Source organism: Octopus sinensis, linkage group LG17 (genome assembly GCF_006345805.1).
Source record: "Octopus sinensis linkage group LG17, ASM634580v1, whole genome shotgun sequence".
NCBI classification, from domain to species: Eukaryota; Metazoa; Mollusca; class Cephalopoda; order Octopoda; family Octopodidae; genus Octopus; species Octopus sinensis.
In genome coordinates, this window is record NC_043013.1 from 8711307 (window position 1) to 8731884 (window position 20578).

The window sequence follows — 20578 nt, forward strand, 5'->3', positions numbered from 1 at the left end:
CTTAAAGGCCTTTATATTTATCTTAAAGGCCAAGTTTTCTCCATTTCCTAAAACATGTTTAAGCTATTGGAAGTCTCACTATATCAATAGTTCTTTTATGATAGGAATCTTTGCTTTCTTTTGAATGATGCTGTTCACGAACCCTGTCTTTTGTGATGTTCTTTATCTGCCTCAGGTGTCTCATCATAAATGCATGTAGTTTCTTTTACCTAATTTTGGTACAATATTCATGCCTCTGATCCAGCATTGGATTAACCATTAACCTTTTAGCATTTAATCCAGCCATATCCAACTCAAATATTCTACCTGTTTTATGTTAAAATTGACCAGATCTAACTTCTCACACCGATGCTACAATGTCATTCTAAAAATAAACTAATGCACCTTTGAAATCTTGAAGTTACAAAATGTGTGATTAATTCAAAACAACGTGAATAAATAAGCTTTGTATTTGACAAAGAAATTTGAATGCTAAAGGATTAAACAAAATAAGCTCAAGGGAAGTGGGGGTATCACAGAAATGGTAAATGGTTTAAGGTATAAATGAAATCACTTGGTAAAATAATATTCGGGATGCTTTAACTAAGTATAGAAGCAGATGTGCTGTGTAGGATTAAGTTTGAGAATCTAATCTAAAATTTTGCAATTAATATATGTAGGAGAAAACTTCAAATATAAGGAAAATGGAAGTATACAAGAATAAACATTATTTTTCATTTTACTGTTTTGTTTTGTTTTGAATAAAAAATTTTTTTATGGATTATTATTGCTTATATTTTGAACTACATATATATGGGGGCACCAACATGTTTTAAGCACTTAGGGCCTCTATGGGTCTTAATCCAGCCCTTCTCTGATTCACACATTAAGATGGATGATACAATTGTATTTCACTTGGACTGAAGTATATTTGTTGTTTTGAGTATGATAGTTGTTAAGAACAGTTCAATTCCCAACTATGTTGATTCAGGTTCAATTCTTCTGTGCAGCACTGTGTGCTGGTGTGTTCTATTATAGCCCCAGGGCCAACTACAGCCTTGTGAGTAGATTTGGTATTTGGAAACTGAAAGAAGCCTGTTGTGTGTGTGTGTATATACTTGTGTCTCCTTGCTTTGACATCACATGATTGCTGTAAGTGAGTGTCACTGTCATACAAGTGATGTTGATTGTTTCCAGTCTTCCATAAAAAAAACACTTTTGCTAGGGTATGTTTTCTTATGGAAGACTGGAAACATCACTTGTATGACAGTGACACTCACAGCAATCATGTGATGTCAAAGCAAGGAGACACAAGTACACACACACACACACTCACACACACAACAGGCTTATTATAGAATTATTATTATTATTATTATTATTATTATGACAGGGAGCTGGCAGAATCATTAGTACACAGGACAAAATGCTGCTAAGCATTTGTCCATCTTTACATTCTGAGTTCAAATTCTGCCAAGGTCGACTTTCAGGGTTGATAAATTAAGTACCAGTGAAACACTGGGGTAGATGTAATCAACTAGTCCCCACCCACCAAATTTCAGGTCTTGTGCCTTTAGTAGAAAGGATCGTCATCATCATCACCATCATCGGTGGCGGTGAGACAGCAAACTGGTGGAATCATTAGCTTGCCAGGTGAAATGCTTAGCAGTATTTCGTCTGCCATTATGTTCTGAGTTCAAATTCCTCTGAGGTCAACTTTGCCTTTCATCCTTTCAGGATCAATAAATTAAGTACCAGTCAAGTACTGGAGTCAATGTGATCGACTTAGCCCCTCCCCCAAAATAGCTGCCCTTGTGGCAAAATTTGAAACCATTATTATTATTATCATTATTGAGAGAGCAGAGCATGCCATCAAAGTGACACTGGGGTAAAATATACGAAGCCCAATATACCCATCATGACTACCCGTCTGATAAGGGTACACCAGGCACATGCATCACAACCATATGTGCGCGACATGGTGATCTCATAAAAAGATAAACAGCACATGACCTTGCAGGTGGGGCCCAGTTAGAATTTTCTTCAGGTTGAGTAGCCCATCCCGCTCAAAAGGTCCCTGAATAAGGGTTGTTTAAGGATGTTGGAAGAACCACCCATGTTTCCAGAGGTGAACTATTCAAACCCCAAAGAATATTAATATTATTATTATTATATTATTATTATTATTATTATTATTATTATTATTATTATTATTATTATTATTATTATTATTATTATTATTATTATATTATTATTATTATTACTGTGCCAAAATTAGAAACCAATATTCTATTGTTAGCACAGCAAGCAAAATGCTTAGTGGCATATTTCGTCCGTCCTTATGTTCCTAGTTCAAATTCCATCAAGGTCAACTTTGCTTTCATCCCTTTTGGGGGTCGATAAAATAACTACCAGTTGAGTACTGGGGTTAATGTAATTGACTGTCCCCTCCCTCAAAACTGGTGGCCTTGTGCCAAAATTTGAAACCATTACTACTACTACTACTACTGCTGCTGCTGCTGCTATTACTACTACTAGTATTTCATTATCATTATTAATAATGATAATGATGATAATAATGATAATAATAATGATAATAATAATAATAATAATAATAATAGTAATAATAATATTAATAATAATAATAATAATAATAATAATATAATAATAATAATAATTATCATCACTGTGTTAAGCTGGTACAACTGTTAGAATGTCAGACAGAATACTTCGCAGTATTTATTCCAGCTGTATACATTCTGAGATCAGATCTCACTAAAACTAGCTTTACTTCTCATCTCTCCAAAGATGATAAAATACAATACTAACGAAGTACTTGGGTTGATAGCGTTGATCAATCTCCTCCTCTCAGCATTTCAGGCCTTGCGCCTGAATTAGATATAATTATTATAGTCCAGCAGATTGACAAAGTCAATGGGACATGAGACTAAATGCATTGTGCTTTTTGACATTCTGAATTCATTTCCTGCCAAGTTCAATATTGTTTTTCACCCCTCTGGAATCTGTAAAATAAAGTACCGGGGAAAATTGTTATCCTCATACCTAAATCAGAAACCATTGATATTTTTAATTTTTATTTTTATTATTAAGATAATGAGCTGGAAAAACATCGTTTAGCATGTAGGAAAAAATACTTTGCGTATTTCTTCCTGTTTTTTTGTTTTTCTTTGGATATACTGAGTTCAAATCTTGCCAAGGTCAACTTTACCTTTCATCCTTTCAGGGTTGATAAAATAAAGTACTAGTTGAATACCGAGATGAATGTATTTGACTTACCCCATCTCTTAAAATTGCTGGCAAAAATTCAAAACACTTCTTATTATCATTTAAATCATATCTTGTATTTGTTTCGGCGGTGCATATACTAAAATTGGAATGATTTAGAGAAATTTATTATAATCATATGTACTAAAACTCCTTCAGTAACTTTCATAATCTGGTACATCGGTCTCATGCATCTGTAGTTTCCTCTTTCTAGTGCATCTTCTTTGCCTTTGTAGCAGTCAATAACGATACTGCTACGGTAGTCATGGGGTATGAGACCTTCCTGTACCACCTGATTGATTACGCATGTGACTAGCACATGACTTACGTTAACGCGAAATTTTCAGCATCACAGCAACTCTACCTAACAGTCCAGCTGCCTTTCCTGCTTTCGTGTTTACAGTTGTTTTATCTCCCGTACTACTATCTGCTTAGATGGCTGGTTCCGCTGTTGGGTCCACTGGAAGGAGAACCTCTTTCTCCCATGCATTTTTCTCATTGAACAATCTCTCACAATGTCACTTTTTTACCTTTTCCTTTTTTTTCATCATCAATAAGAACAAGTGCGCTGCGATTATTCTGAATACATTTCATCTCAGCGCTGTCTCTTATTCTCTCTAGTACCTTTCCTTGCAGTCCAGAATACTTATTGCCTTTGATCTTTACATCAGAGAACACATACAAACTTCTTATTTTATGCTCCTCCACCACCTAAATACACTTAATGCCTAGTTTCTCTTCCACCTACAACTATGTAGTGATACTCTCTGCTATCTTCCTTCCTCCAATCTTTTTCCAAGCCTGTCTTAGCTTTTACGATTCCGTCTATCATTCTATTCCTATACCACACACACAAGTATACATATACATGTCTATATATATATATATATATATATATATATATATATATATATATATATATATATGTATATGTATATATATGTATATATATATATATATATATATAAATAATATGTGACAATTATTCGGTAGCCAAGATAAAACTCTGAGTTTCGGATGCCGAGGTGGAAATCCACACCACCATCTCTTCGGTTACCAGGCGATCTGAAAAACCAAAGAGATGGTGGCGTGGATTTCCGCCTCGGTATCCGAAACTCAGAGTTTTATCTTGGCTACCAAATAATTGTCACATATTATTTTACAGATAAACTTCCTCTATTTACATAATATTGAGGTCTCTTTCTTTCTTTTGTTATCTTACCGTTTTTACCAATATATATATATATAGGCGCAGGAGTGGCTGTGTGGTAAGTAGCTTGCTAACCAACCACATGGTTCCGGGTTCAGTCCCACTGCGTGGCATCTTGGGCAAGTGTCTTCTACTATAGCCCCGGGCCGACCAATGCCTTGTGAGTGGATTTGGTAGACGGAAACTGAAAGAAGCCTGTCGTATATATGTATATATATATGTGTATGTATGTTTCTGTGTCTGTGTTTGTCCCCCTAGCATTGCTTGACAACCGATGCTGGTATGTTTATGTCCCCGTCACTTAGCAGTTCAGCAAAAAGAGGCCGATAGAATAAGTACTGGGCTTACAAAGAATAAATCCCGGGGTCGATTTGGTCGACTAAAGGCGGTGCTCCAGCATGGCCACAGTCAAATGACTGAAACAAGTAAAAAAAAAAAAAATATATATATATATATATATATTTATTTATTTGGAATTGGCAGAAGTTACAGTAACTCAAGCTCAGAGTTTCGCGCATTAGCAATTATCAAACACTCATTATATGAGTCACTTTGGTAGCTTTTATCAATTAATGATAAAACCTATATATACTCATGTTTTGAGTTCTGTTTCCCTGTTTGCGTAACCAAACACACATGCACACACATACACACATATATGCATATGCATACATACATTAAGCATGGTTGTGTGGTTAAGTAGTTTGCTTTGCGACTATGTATCCCCAGGTTCAATTCTGCTGTGCAGCACTTTGAGTCAAGTGTCTTCTACAATCGCCTCATAACGACAAATTAACAAATACCTTGGGAATTAATTTTGGTAGACAAAGTGCACAGAAGTTCAACACACGCACACACGCACACACACACACACACACACACACACACAGACACACACACACACACACACACACACACATTTATACATGGCTGTGTGGTAAGAAGTTTGCTTTCCAACTACATGGTTCTGGGTTCAGTCCCACAGCATGGCACCTTGAGCAAGTGTCTTCCACTATAGTCTCAGGCTACCAAAGCTTTGTGAGTCGATTTGGTAGATGGAAACTGAAAGAAGCCCATCATATATACATATGTACGTGTGTATATATGTATGTATATTTTATGTGTGTGTCTCTTTATATATATATATATATATATATATATATATATATATATATATATTATATAATATATATATATATATATACATATATATATACATATATATATATACATATATATATATGTATGTATATATAACATATATATACATACATACATATATAATATAAGGATGTTGTTTACAAATATCAGTGCCTTCGCATATGTAAAAAACCAGAAAGGTAAATAATTATTAATTGATAATGAAGGGTACTAGAGGTAACACCAGCATGCTAAAATAGCAGTCAGAAATGATTCAAGACTACAAATTTTCACTAAAACACAAAGGTGAAATCAAGGAAATGGGCCAAAATAGCCTTAAGACCCCATACAAATGACAAAAAAATCATAAATTGAAAAGCCAAACTGGCAATGTTTTTCATCATTTGAATGGGGTGTTAAGAATATTTTTGGCCATTTCCTTGATTTCACCTTTGTGTTTTAGTGAAAATGTGTGGTCTTAAATAATTTTTGACTGCTACTTTTAGCATGCTGGTATTAATCTCATGTACCCTTCATTATTAATATATATATTTATATATGTATATATAAATATATATATATATATCCACTTTAGTGGATTCTCTCTCATATGTGTATTAATAATATTTACTGAATCTCAGTTTTTTATGTGCTAAACCACTGGTATTAAATTGATGTTATTAAATTAATATACAATTTTTTCACCCACATTTTGATGTATATATAAATATATATATTATTATATTTATTTATACATAGGGATAGTATACATATATTACAGATAGGTGGGTATTTGTGTGTGTGTGTGTGTGTGTGTGCCTCTTTTCATATCTGGACAAAAGAATATTGCAGTATACACTGCTGATTAACCTATATTTGCAGTCTGCAACCAGTCATCTGTCTTCTGCACCTATTTGACCTCAACTATAATTTTTTATGTGTATATATGTGTGTGTGTGCGTGCATGAATGTGCATGTGTGTGTGTATGCTTGTATATGTATATGCACACATGCGCACGTAAATATATATACATATGTATTTGTAGCTATATATATATATATAATATATATATATATATATATACATACATACATATATATATATAATATATATATACATACATACATATATATATGTATATATGTATATTATATATATATATATATATATATATATATATATATATATATATATATGTGTATGGAAAGCGGACGTTAAATGATGATGATGATGATCATCATCATATATCTATATGTATGTATGTATGTATATAGTTCATTAAAACTGATTCTGTATATTAGTGATATTCATTTCATTAACCGTGTTAACCAATGTTCTCTCTAAATTTTATCAGCAAAATCTGAATTATTATTATTTTTTTTCTCTGTCTACATATCTACCCTGAATGCATAACAAATATATTTATATCTTAAATTATCTACAATAACCTTTTTTTGCATACCGATTGGAAAAGCTTATGTACATACTCACATAGACAAACATAAATACAAACACACATGCAGACAAAACTTAGCAGAAATGGTGCTGGAAGTATTTAAATTTAGACTTCGAAGATGTGGATCTAAATACAGTAATTAAACACGACACTACCGTTTCTACCAAACCTGCTTCCTTAGTATTTAAGATATAATATCTATCATCAAGAAGTTGTATGATACAAGAAGCGTATAATTATCATTGATCTCTTTGACAGAGGTGGATGTCAGAACTGGCAGTGTGACTGACAATGCATTGTGGTATATCTATGCTATTGCAAAAAGTAATTATAAGTGACAGAATCAGTATTGATACCAAAGGGTGATATTTATCCCCACTTAAAAGTGGATGTAGTGTCAGAACACACAATACTGTGATAGTTGCCGTGAGAGAAACTCTCACATTGGCTTTCGGTGCATAATAGCACTCTTGTTTACATTATTAGCAAGAGACAAATCTCTGCTTGCCACTGCTGTGACTACCAGATCACATGATTTCAGCCTTCCCTGGCTTTGTCAATGGTAGATGCCCAGATGCTGGAGATAAAATCTTTACTATGATCAAACTGATCGTACATAGAAAAGGACATTACAAGACAAACAAATACAAAAATGTTAAATGAGTTTGAATACTCTTTACTCTTTTACTATTTTACTTGTTTCACTCATTTGACTGCGGCCATGCTGGAGCATCGCCTTTAATCAAGCAACTCGACCCCGGGACTTATTCTTTTGTAAGCCCAGTACTTATTCTATCAGTCTCTTTTGCCGAACCGCTAAGTAACGGGGACATAAACACACCAGCATCGGTTGTCAAGCAACACTAGGGGGACAAACACAGACACACAAACATAAACATACACATATATATATATACATATATTTACGACGGGCTTCTTTCAGTTTCTGTCTACCAAATCCACTCACAAGGCTTTGGTCAGCCCGAGGCTATAGTAGAGGACACTTGCCCAAGGTGCCACGCAGTGGGACTGAACCCGGAACCATGTGGTTGGTAAGCAAGCTACTTACCACACAGCCACTCCTGTGCTCATTATGTTAAAAATTTACTTTAAAAATATTTTATATAACGATTAATTTTTACTTTAAACTAGAACTTTTTTTTTTATAAAACAAAAACAAAGAAAGAAAACGAATAAAAGTTCAAAAAGATCGAACCTGGAGCCTATAAAGCCCAGCAACTATCTTTTCCTTTCGTCAATGATTAAGCTGGGTTACTGACACCCACCTTTCTCATCACATCCTTTCATCGTTTCTTGTATTCACTTGTTGGCAGGTTCTTCCTATCCAACCCCATCTTGCTCTTCAGATGGTATCTGAAGTAAGACAGCCTATATCTTTGCTTTGTTATTATTATAAATTATTATTATTATTATTATATTATTATTATTATTATTATTATTATTATTATTATTATTATTAAGGCAACAAGCCGGCAGAATCGTTAGCACGCTGGGTGAAATGCTTAGCGGTATTTTGCCCATCGCTATGTCCTAAGTTCAAAATCTGCTGAAGCCGTCTTTACCTTTCATCCTTTCAGAGTTCATAAAAATAAGTACCAGTTGAATACTGGGGCCAATGTAATCAACCCATACCCTTCCCCAAAATTGCTGCCCTTGTGGGAAAATTTGAAACTCTGACTATTATTTCTAGCAGACACCTGGTGTTGCTCAGGATTAAAATGGCATAGTTTTTAATTGTTTTACTTGTTTCAGTTATGTGACTGTGGCCATGCTGCAGCACTGCCTTTAGTCGAACAAATCAACCCCAGGAATTATTCTTTGTAAGCCTAGTACTTATTCTATATGTGTCTTTTGCTGAAGTGCTAGGTTACGGGGACGTAAACACAGCAACATCAGTTGTCAAATGATGGTGGGAGTATAAATACAGACACACACACACACACACACACACACAAATATACACCTATATATGACAGTCTTCTTTCAGTTTCCATCTAGGAAATCCACTCACAAGGCTTTGGTCAATCTGAGGCTATAGTATATATATTAGCTCGATTTACGCGTTCACCACCACAACATAGTTCAGGCTTAGCAGCCCTTTGTTTTCACTGTCCTGTTTGTGTTACCAATTTTGACCCTCTGCAAAATCCCAAATTTTATTTAATTTGCTTTGCAGGAGCAACTGTTTTATCGAAAGCATATATTGTTGTTAAATGCTCGAAATACGAGACTAGAAAAACAGCCAACAACTGATGAAGGGCCGGTTTTATGTTGTCTGTTTTGTTTTCCAATTGTGACTTTTGTTGTTTGAAAGAATAGTTCATGTTCCATGCACTCATGCTTCGTATATTTTTGTTGTACCTGTTTCGTGACGTTCTGTGACCACATATGCATACACATGTACACATACATACATATATATATATACGTGTATATATACATATATATATATCATCATCATCATTGTCATTTAATGGCTGCTTTCCATTCTGGTATGGGTTGGATGGTGTAACTGAGGGCTGGCAAGCCAGAAGTCTGCACCAGGCTCCAGTCTGATCTGGCAAAGTTTCTACAGCTGGATGCCCTTCTTAATGCCAACCACTCCGAGAGTGTAGTGGGTGCTTTTTACATGTCACCGGCATGAGGACCAGTCAGACGGTATTGGCATTGGTCACACATGAATCGTGCTTTTTACATGCCAACGGCATGGGAGCCCGTCAGGTGGCACTGGCATTGACCACACACGAGTGGTGCTTTTTAAGTGTCACCGACACAGGGGCCTGTCAGGTTGAACTGGCAATGACCACATTCAAAGTTGCTTTTTACATGCCACCGGTATGCGTATATCATCATCATCATCATCATCATTTAGCGTCCGCTTTCCATGCTAGCATGGGTTGGACGGTTTAACTGGGGTCTGTGAAGCCGGAAGGCTTCATCAGGCCCAGTCAGATTTGGCAGTGTTTCTACGGCTGGATGCCCTTCCTAACGCCAACCACTCCGCGAGTGTAGTGGGTGTTTTTTACGTGCCACCTGCACAGGTGCCAGACAGAGCTGGCGAACGGCCACAAACGGATGGTGTTTTTACGTGTCACCGGCACGGGGCCAGGCGATGCTGGCAACGGCCACGAACGGATGGTGCTTTTACGTGTCACTGGCACGGGGCCAGACAGAGCTGGCAAACGGATATATATATATATATATATATATATATATATATATTCTCAGGCCTCTATGTTTATCAACTTTGTCTCTTTCTTTCATGGTATGTTAATCTCCAGGCACATCTCTCGAAGTTTAAAGATGTCTCTCCTTTCAAAATACATTTTATATAACTATACAAGATTTTCTTTGGAGTACATGCAAAAAGAACTGTATCAATTTGTTATCCACACAGCTGTATCTGCACTTACTGAACACAAAACCATGTAGCTATGAGGCAAAGTATATAATATCCTAATATCCATGCATCTGACTGAATATATGTATATATATATATATATAACATTCATAGTGTGTTTATGAATAGAATTTGTATATAGTGTATAAAATGTGTAGAGATGTATTATAAATTCTATTGACACTGTATAAACTGCATAGAAGTATTATGTGTGAAACAGATGTATTATAATGTGATAGCTATGCTAGAATGTGGAATGTATTTTGCTGTCCTCCCGTAACAGTATCCAAAGTTATACAATAAGTATACAATAAATTTCAATGCACACACTGTCATGTCTATATCTGTATTATAACTTTTTTTTTGTGTTTACAGTGTCTACTACCATGCTATAATATTAACAGCTATACTATCATATCAGGGTCAGTTGGTGGGGAGGCTTCTTTGTTTGTTAACTTGCTGAGCATGGAAGAAGGGGCAGTGCCGTTGGCATATGCAGGGCCTCTTTAGTGGATGAGATTGATGCCATTAATGCTCCTGTTGAACTTTTGGAGGTCAGCACCTACAGGAAAGACATCAGCAGGGAGAGAATTCCAGAAGGAGAATTTGTTCTGGGAAAGAAAAAATGGGAACAAAAATTAGTGTAGGGACAGACAAAACAAGGGTGATAAAGAGAAAAGGAAAGATGGAAGGATCAGAAAAGCCCCAAGTGGTAGCAGCAAATTGCTTGTTGCAAGATCAATGGTTGGTTGTCACTTTATTTTTCGATGTATTGTGAGCTACAGCAAAGTACTGCTATCTCTAGCAGATAAGTATCCACCACTGAGGATAAGCCGAAAGTGCTTGAAACCATATGGCCTGGTGGTCCCTTTGCTGGAAGATGGTAGGTGTTCGTTCCCCTCCTTGCAATATATATTGGGTGCAGATTGCATCGATAACCAGCTGGAGAAGGTATCGTCCTGGGGTTAAATGGTGGTAGTTAAGTCAGTTCTTAAAGGGGCAATAACCATTACTTCTCAGTATATACACACTACTTTAATCTCTTATAAAGATTTTCTTACTAATTACTTTACTTATTATATATATATATATATATATATATATATATATATGCACACACACACATATATACGTGTGTAGATAAATATATGTTTGTATATATATATATATATTTATCACATGTATACATACACACACATGCACCAATCTTGTTTGTCACACCCAGACACCTAGATGCCACCAGCTTCCTGTTCAGCCGCATGGTCAAATAAATTCCCCTTTCTAAAGGAAGTGTTGTCACTGAACAACTGACCTTACTCTGACATCACAAGGTGACCCACCTTGATCAATAGCAGCCTATTTTCCGGTAGCCATCTCGGACTTCCTGTGTTGCAACATTTAGTAATTCAAGTCATAAAAGTGATGGGCATCCTATGAAACCTTAAGTTGCATGAAACTGAATCAAACTGTTTAAAATAATAATAATGATAATAATAATAACATATATATATATATATGCTGAGCTGCTGAAACCCCCTTTGGTCATGAATGACCATGGGATTGCACCTAGAAAGTTACCCTCCTAGACACAAGTCCGGGCAATGTTGTTTATGGAAGACCAGCAGCCGCCCATGCATACCAGCCTCCCTTCTCCACGCCACCAGTGTTATCCAAGGGAAAGACAAAGGCCGATACAGCTTGGCACCAGTGACGTCGCAACTCATTTCTACAGCTGAGTGAACTGGAGCAACGTGAAATAAAGTGTTTTGCACAAGAACGCAACACGCAGCCCGGTCCGGGATTCAAACTTACAACCTTGCGATCATAAGCTCGACGCTCTAATCATTGAGCCATGTGCCTTTACATGGGCGACTACTGGTCTTCCATAAACAACCTTGCCCGGACTTGTGCATGGGAGGGTAACTTCCTAGGTGCAATTCCATGGTCAGTCATGACTGAAGGGGGTCTCAGCAGAGATTTACTTACCTAATAACTGATTCAATTAGAAGATATTGAATCACAGCTACCATGACTTTCGGAAACATTTTTTCACGCTCAGAGTTGCTGAAGCATGGAATAAACTGCCTGCGTCAGTTGTTGACTGCCATGACACTCTATCCTTTAAGGCCCTCATGCTTTCCGAAATCCGCCGAAACTACACCTGATTATATATACACTTTAGATGAGTTGTAGTGCACCTGAGCACTGTACACAATTATTATTATTATTATTATTATTATATTGAACCATTTGATCAGTTATTAGGTAAGTATATCTCTACGTTGTATATATTTGAATCGAATTATATTTTGGCATAACAATTATAATCTTTTTTAAATGTTCCAAACTTCTGGCCACAAACTGTGTGTGCATATATCTATCTATCTATCTATCTATCTATCTATCTATCTATCTATCTATCTATATATATATATATATATTGTTTACTGTTCCATTATAAGTAGGATCACCAAAAAATATACTCTATCCAATGTAAGATAAATATCATTTAATATACACAGAATTTTAAAGAAAGAGCTGCTAATGGTTTCATCGCGGAGAGATACAATAATTTGGCAGATTTATATAACATGCCATGGGATTCCAAGAAATCTTTCAAGCTCAATGCATATCATTAGGCCTACTTGAAAATCAGGGTGCTCTTCTATGAGAAAAAAATGAGTAAAAAATGGTTTGAAAAATTTTGAAGGAGGTTGATGCAAAAAGTGGAATGGAAAAAGAAAGAAAAGGAGATGAAGATCTTGATTTTCTTATTGTTTTTGTATTATATATACATATACATATAAGCTGTAAGACCTTCTATCTATAAATGCTCTAACATCTATACAGCCTTGGTTTTTTTTATCTTATTACGCAAAAATTTCTTATATACACACGCTGACATAGAAGCAACATTGAACCCTTTATTCGCAATATTACCGAATCTGGAACTTAACTATGGTCTGTCTATAGCATATATCATCATCATCATCCTCATCATCGTTTAATGTCCATTTTCCATGCTAGCACGAGTTGGATGGTTTGATCGGGGGTCTGGGAAGCCAGGAGGCTGCACCAGGCTCCAGTTTGATCTGGCAGTCTTTCTACAGCTGGATGTCCTTCCTAATGCCAACCACTCCGTGAGTGTAGTGGGTGCTTTTTACGTGCCAGAGGAGGCTGGCAGTGGCCATATATATATATATATATATATATATATATATATATAATGAACACAAATGGGTTAAAATTCACTACAGCTGTTTCAGATATACTTCATGTGGAACATGCTTTCTTCGGGTGAATTGAAATTTAAAATTTAAAATTTAATTGGAGCCGAAAAAAGAGGATCAGCAACCATTCCACATCTTGCTATTTTCTCCAAACCAAATTTTACATTATCATTCACCTAAAGGAAACATTTCTTTTCATGATGTAATCAAATTATCGACAATATAAACACGTCTGAAACAGCTGTTGTGAACCTTAACCCATCTGTGTTCTTTCTTTATGTAAACATTGTACTTAGAACCTTCCCTATGTTGGATCTGAAACTTCCATTGGATTATGAAACTGCATGCCAGTGTGCTTCGGTATATAATTTTATATACACGTATATTTATATGTGTATATTGATGTGTTCATGTACATGAAAGTGTTGATCTTTAGGCATGTCTGTATATGCATGAATATATGCGGGAGTGTCTATATATGATATATACATGACTTGGTGTCCTTAATACTAAAACACCTCCACTCAAATGAATCCTACAAATAATTAATTAATTACATGTGTGTATATATAGATATAAATATATAATAATCATCATCCTCATCATTTAGCATCCACTTTCCATGCTGGCATGGGTTAAACAGTTTGACTGGAACTGGTAAGCCGGAAAGCTGAACCAGGTTCCAGTCTGGTTTGGCATGGTTTCTATGGCTGGATGCCCTTCCTAATGCCAATCACTCCAAGTGTGTAATGGGTGCTTTTAACATGCCACTGGCACAGGTGTTTTTATGTGCCATCAGCATGGGTGCTTTTATGTGCCACTGGCACCTGTGCCAGTTACATGGCACCAGCATTGGCCACCACTACAATTTCACTTGGCTTGATGAGCCTTCTCAAGCACGGCATATCACAAAATCCTGCATAGCTGAGTGGTTAGAGAATTGGGCTCAGCATCATGAGGTGGTGAGTCTGAATCCCGGACCGGGCTGCGTGTTGTGTTCTTGAGCAAGACACTTTATTTCATGTTGCGCCAGTTCACTCAGCTGTAGAAATGAGTTGTGATGTCACTGGTGCCAAGCTGTATCGGCCTTTGCCTTTCTCTTGGAAAACATCGGTGGCTTGGTAAGGAAGGTTAGTATGCAATGGCGACTGCCAGTCTTCTATAAACAACCTTGCTTGGACTTGTGCCTTGAAAGGGAACTTTCTAGGTGCAATCCTATGATCATTCATGACCAACGTAGGTCTTTACCTCTCTTAAACATATATATACAACCTTCCGTTTCGCGACCGTTGCCAGCACCGCCCCGTTTCGTGTCCATTGCCAGCCTTGCCTGGCCCTCGTGCCAGTGGCACATAAAAAGCACCATCCGTTTGTGGCTGTTTGCCAGCTCTGTCTGGCACCTGTGAGGGTGGCACATAAAAAGCACCCACTACACTCACGGAGTGGTTGGCGTTAGGAAGGGCATCCAGCCGTAGAAACACTGCCAGATTTGACTGGGCCTGATGAAGCCTTCTGGCTTCACAGACCCCAGTAGAACCGTCCAACCCATGCTAGCATGGAAAACGGACGCTAAACGATGATGATGATGATGATGATGATGATATGTGTGTGTGTGAGTATGTTTTTAATTATGTGTTTTGTTATATATTCCAGCATGGAGATTCCCGTTATGATGTCTCTAGCCTTTCTCGTAGTGAGAGTGGTTCTTCAAGTCAGTCAATGCAACATGGAGGGATGCCAGAACTATTCCTTGGACTTTCCTATAATGGCACCACAGGACGGTTGATGGTGGAAGTGGTAAAAGGTAGCAACTTCCGCAACATGGCAATGAATAGAGCTCCAGGTATGTTTTTGTATTTTATTCTTTTGTTTGTTAATTTTTTTTTTTACTCATTTCAACCTTTGGACTATGGCCAGGCTAGAGTACCGCTTCCGAGGGTTTTTAATTTGTTATGTTGCCCCCACTACTTATTTCAGCCTAGTACTAATTTTATTAATCTTTGTTTGATGAATTGCTATGCTACAAGACATTAGCAACAACACTGATTCTTTTTAAACTGGGGTAAACAAACAGACTTGAATAGCAGATGCAGTCCAACCTGCTACTAAGAAATTGACAGATCCCATGACTAATAGGGTTTTATTATTTTGAAATTATCCGTTGAAATGGTGTTCATGTGGCTAAATAGTTCATTATGTCAATAAATGTTATAACATTATTATGGTTTTCTCACAAGTACACCAACATCAAAAATCAATGGAAACTGCAGTCGTGATCCCTGTGCCGGTGGCACGTGAAAAGCACCATCTGAACGTGGCCGATGCCAGCGCCGCTTTGACTGGCTTCTGTGCCGGTGGCACATAAAAAGCACCATCCGAATGTGGCCGATGCCAGTGCTTCCTACACTGGCTTCCGTGCCGGTGGCATGTAAAAAGCACCAATCCGATCGTGGCCGTTGGCAGCCTCGCCTGGCACCTGTGCCGGTGGCATGTAAAAAGCACCCACTGCACTCACGGAGTGGTTGGCGTTATGAAGGGCATCCAGCTGTAGAAACACTGCCAGATCAGACTGGAGCCTGGTGCAGCCTTCTGGCTTCCCAGATCCCCGGTTGAACCATCCAACCCATGCTAGCATAGAGAACGGATGTTAAACGATGAGGATGATGATGATGATGATGGTTTTCTGTTAAATATATACTTAATGTATGCTTAATATCTATCATTACACTTCATTTTCTGAAAAAAAAAATGTCTAGACGGGCTATTTTCATTCAAAAGCTATTATCCTGCATTACCCAAAAACTGAAGAATCTGAAATAAAAAAAAGAAAGGATGATACACAGAATAATGAAGACATAACAATGGTGTTGCCATAATGTGCAAACCAGGTGGGAAAAGTTTTATCAAAATCGATTCACAGAAAACTAAGAAATCCTAAGCTATTAGTGTGGTTCTGGGTGTATATGATTGTATGTGCATGGGTGTGTGTGTATATATATATATATATATATATATCATCATCATCATCATCATCATCATTTAGCGTCCGCTTTCCATGCTAGCATGGGTTGGACGGTTCAACTGGGGTCTGGGAAGCCAGAAGGCTGCATCAGGCCCAGTCTGATCTGGCAGTGTTTCTACGGCTGGATGCCCTTCCTAACGCCAACCACTCCGTGAGTGTAGTGGGTGCTTTTTACGTGCCACCCGCACAGGTGCCAGACGGAGCTGGCAAACGGCCACAGACGGATGGTGCTTTTTACGTGCCGCTGGCACGGGGGCCAGGCCAGGCTGGCAACGGCATATATATATATATATATGTATATATGGCATGACTTGGCTTCGCGAATGAAGATCAGGAAGGCTGTCCACGTCGCGTGCATGCACGCTCATGACTGACAAGTCCAATATGGGAAAGGCAGGTCTGTGAGCAGTGTCCACAGATGAAGGTAACATCCGGGGTGGTGTCAGAGGCGGCTCGCGCCTTCCTCCTGCGACTCTTGTCTTTAAGTGCGTCTCTTCTTTGTTCCTCAAACTTGCTGACTGCGTTGAAGATTGCGTGGCGCCAGACATCACGGTCCGCAGCCAGGTATGACCAGCATTGGTGGTTAATATGACATGCTGTTAGAGACTTCTTGAGGCAGTCTTTGTAGCGCTTCCTCGGAACTCCTCTCACTCGGTGGCCAGTGGAGAGTTCGCCAAACAGGGCAATCTTATATATATATTATATATATTCTGTTGTGTCTGGGGAGAGTCATTCTGTTTTGGTGCCTTAAAATTTAATACACTCACCGGTAAAATTTCCACTTATTTCTATTTTATTTTTCTAAAATTTCTGTTGCGTCTAGCAACCTTTTCAATAGTTTTATTCTTTTACCTTTTTTCAGTCATTTGACTGTGGCCATACTGGAGCACTGCCTTTAGTTGAACAAATCGACCCCAGGACTTATTCTTTGTAAGCCTAGTACTTATTTTATCGGTATATTTTGCCGAACTGCTAAGTTATGAGGACATACACACATCAACATCAGTTGTCAAGCGATGGTTGGGGAACAAACACAGACACACAAATACGTACATATACGTTTGTATATATATACAAATACATACATATATATAAATATGTGTGTATGTATATATATATATATATATATATATATATATATATATATATATATATATATGTATATATATATGTGTGTATATATATATATATATGACAGGCTTCTTTCAGTTTCCATCACAAGGCTTCGGTTGGCTTGAGGCTATAGTAGAAGAGACTTACCCAAGGTGCCACACAGTGGGACTGAACCTGGAACCATGTGTTTGAGAAGCAAACTTCTTATCACACAGCCACTCCTGTGCCTATATATCTATATCCTGCAAAGCTAAAAGGGTTCTTTCTCCTCTATGTTGTGGCCATTTGTAAGGGACTATGCGAATTATAATGTGTGTGTGTAGGAGAGGATTTCGCTGTGGTCATGCTGGAGTACCTCCTTCAGGGCTTTTTTTTGTTTTAATCTGTTATATTACCATCTAGTGCTTTTGCTTGATGCTTATTTTGCCATTCTCAGAAGATATGGAAATGCTAAGTGGGCACAAAGTTGATAGTGGCATGAAGGGAGATAATTCAGTTGGATTTAAATGTCACATGGTATTGATGTTTGAATGACCCATTTCCACCCTAAACTGATGTATTTGGGTCTATACACACTGCACTGCACTAGTACACTGTCTGGTTTTCTTCAATGGTATTTTTTATTCAATATTTTCAAGCAGCCTTATTTCCAAAGGACTTCCTCCCTGCTACTTAATTGATCTGACTACACATGCAGCCTTATATCTTTTACTTGTATTGTATCATTGTTATATCATTATATATGTGAATTGACAAAGAATGAAATTATTATTTCGTTTTCGGATTTGGTTTGCAAGATTCTTTATGTGAGTTCGTGTGTTGAAGTATATTCTGTTGTGTCTGAGGAGAGTCATTTTCTTTTTGTACCTTATAATGTAACACACTCACCGGTAAAATTTCCACTTTTTTTCTTATTTTTATTTTCCTAAAATTTTTGTTGCGTCATGCAACCTTTTCAATAGTTTTGACTCTCAAAATTTGAATCTGGAAATATTACCGGTGAGTATGTTATATTATAGGCACAAAAAGAAAATGACTTTCCCCAGACACAACACAAATTATTATTATTGAATGAGAGAGCAGTGTGTGCCATCAAAGGGACACTTGGGTACAAATATACAAATTCAATATGCTCATCATGACTATCTCTCTAATAAGGATACATCAGGCACATGCATCACATCTGTATGTCTGCAACAGGGTGATCTCATATCAAGATAAACAGCGCATGACCTTGCAGGTGGGACCTAGTTAGAATTTTCTTCAGGTCAAGTAGTGAATCTCACTCAAAGGGTCCCAGAATAAGGGTTGTTTAAGGACGATGAATGAATTACCCATGTTTCCAGGAGTGAATTATTCAAACTCCAAAGAATCTCTGTCAACCCGAGGCTATGATGCTCCTCTACTACTTCTGCTTGTGATCAGAGATGTGCATATTGTCAGCCACTAAGGGACATGCTCAAATGGTTTAAGTCAAACAAGTGACAAGCAAATCTGTGGTATTGAGCAGAATATTTGCTGTAGCCCATCTTTTATATTAAGACAAAGCATATATATGATAATACTCCTAATCAGTCCCTCCTCCTCCAGGCAGCGAGCTGGCAGAAACGTTAGCACGCCAGGCGAAATGCTTAGCGCTATTTCGTCTGCCGTTACGTTCTGAGTTCAAATTCTGCCATGGTCAACTTTGCCTTTCATCCTTTCAGGGTCGATTAAATAAGTACCACTTACGTACTGGGGTCGATATAAATTGACTTAATCCATTTGTCTGTCCTTGTTTGTCCTCTCTGTGTTTAACTCCTTGTGGGTAGTAAAGAAAAAGGTATTTCATCTGCCACTATGTTCTGAGTTCAAATTCTGCTGTGGTCAACTTTGCCTTTAATCCTTTCGGAGTCAATAAATTAAGTACCAGTGAAACACTTGGGTTGATGAAATCAACTGTTCCCCGCCACCTCAAATTTCAGGCCTGGTGCCTATAGTAGAAACGATTATTATTATTATTATTATTAGTAGTAGTAGTATTATTATTAATGTTGTTGTTGTTACCTCCCCATGAACTTTATCTTTCAGATACCTATGTGAAGTTAACTCTGATGTCTCCAACTGGTAAAGAAATTGCCCGAAGTAAAACTTCTATACGACGTGGTCAGCCAAATCCATTGTTTAGAGAAACATTTGTATTCCAAGTGGCATTATTTCAACTGCCAGAATTAACACTAATGATCTCTGTCTACAATAAACGAAGTATGAAACGGAAAGAAATGATTGGCTGGTTTGCTTTAGGTAAGGGATTCTTTCAGAGATTTTTATTTGATTATGTTATTTTATTTAACTATTAGTGACCAAAATATTTAGAGGAGAATCACCCAATTTGGGAATTTGGATTTTTGGTTGGAAGGTTGATGATTTGCTGCCTATTTTTAGGGCCCTATTGTGTCTGTGTGGAGGCGCAATGGCCCAGTGGTTAGGGCAGGGGACTTGCAGTTGTAGGATCGTGGTTTTGATTCCCAGACCGAGCATTGTGAGTGTTTATTGAACGAAAACACCTAAAGCTCTACAAGGCTCCAGCAGGGGGTGGTGGTGAACCCTGCTGAGCTCTTTCACCACAACTTTCTCTCACTCTTTCTTCCTGTTTCTGTTGTACCTGCATTTCAAAGGGCCAGCCTTGTCACACTCTGTGTGACGCTAAATCTCCCCAAGAACTACGTTAAGGGTACACGT

At 37.5% G+C, this 20578-nt stretch overlaps 1 protein-coding gene across 3 annotated transcripts in view; it reads left to right on the forward strand.

The window, feature by feature from the left end:
• Window positions 1-20578, forward strand: part of LOC115221029 (synaptotagmin-16) — a 225964-nt gene that overhangs the window by 203328 nt on the left and 2058 nt on the right. For all 3 annotated transcript variants that reach the window (XM_036510328.1, XM_036510327.1, XM_036510329.1), the window contains 2 exons: window positions 15376-15565; window positions 19928-20140. In XM_036510328.1, coding sequence (XP_036366221.1) covers window positions 15376-15565; window positions 19928-20140 — 403 coding nt within the window. The remainder of the gene's footprint in view (window positions 1-15375; window positions 15566-19927; window positions 20141-20578) is intronic.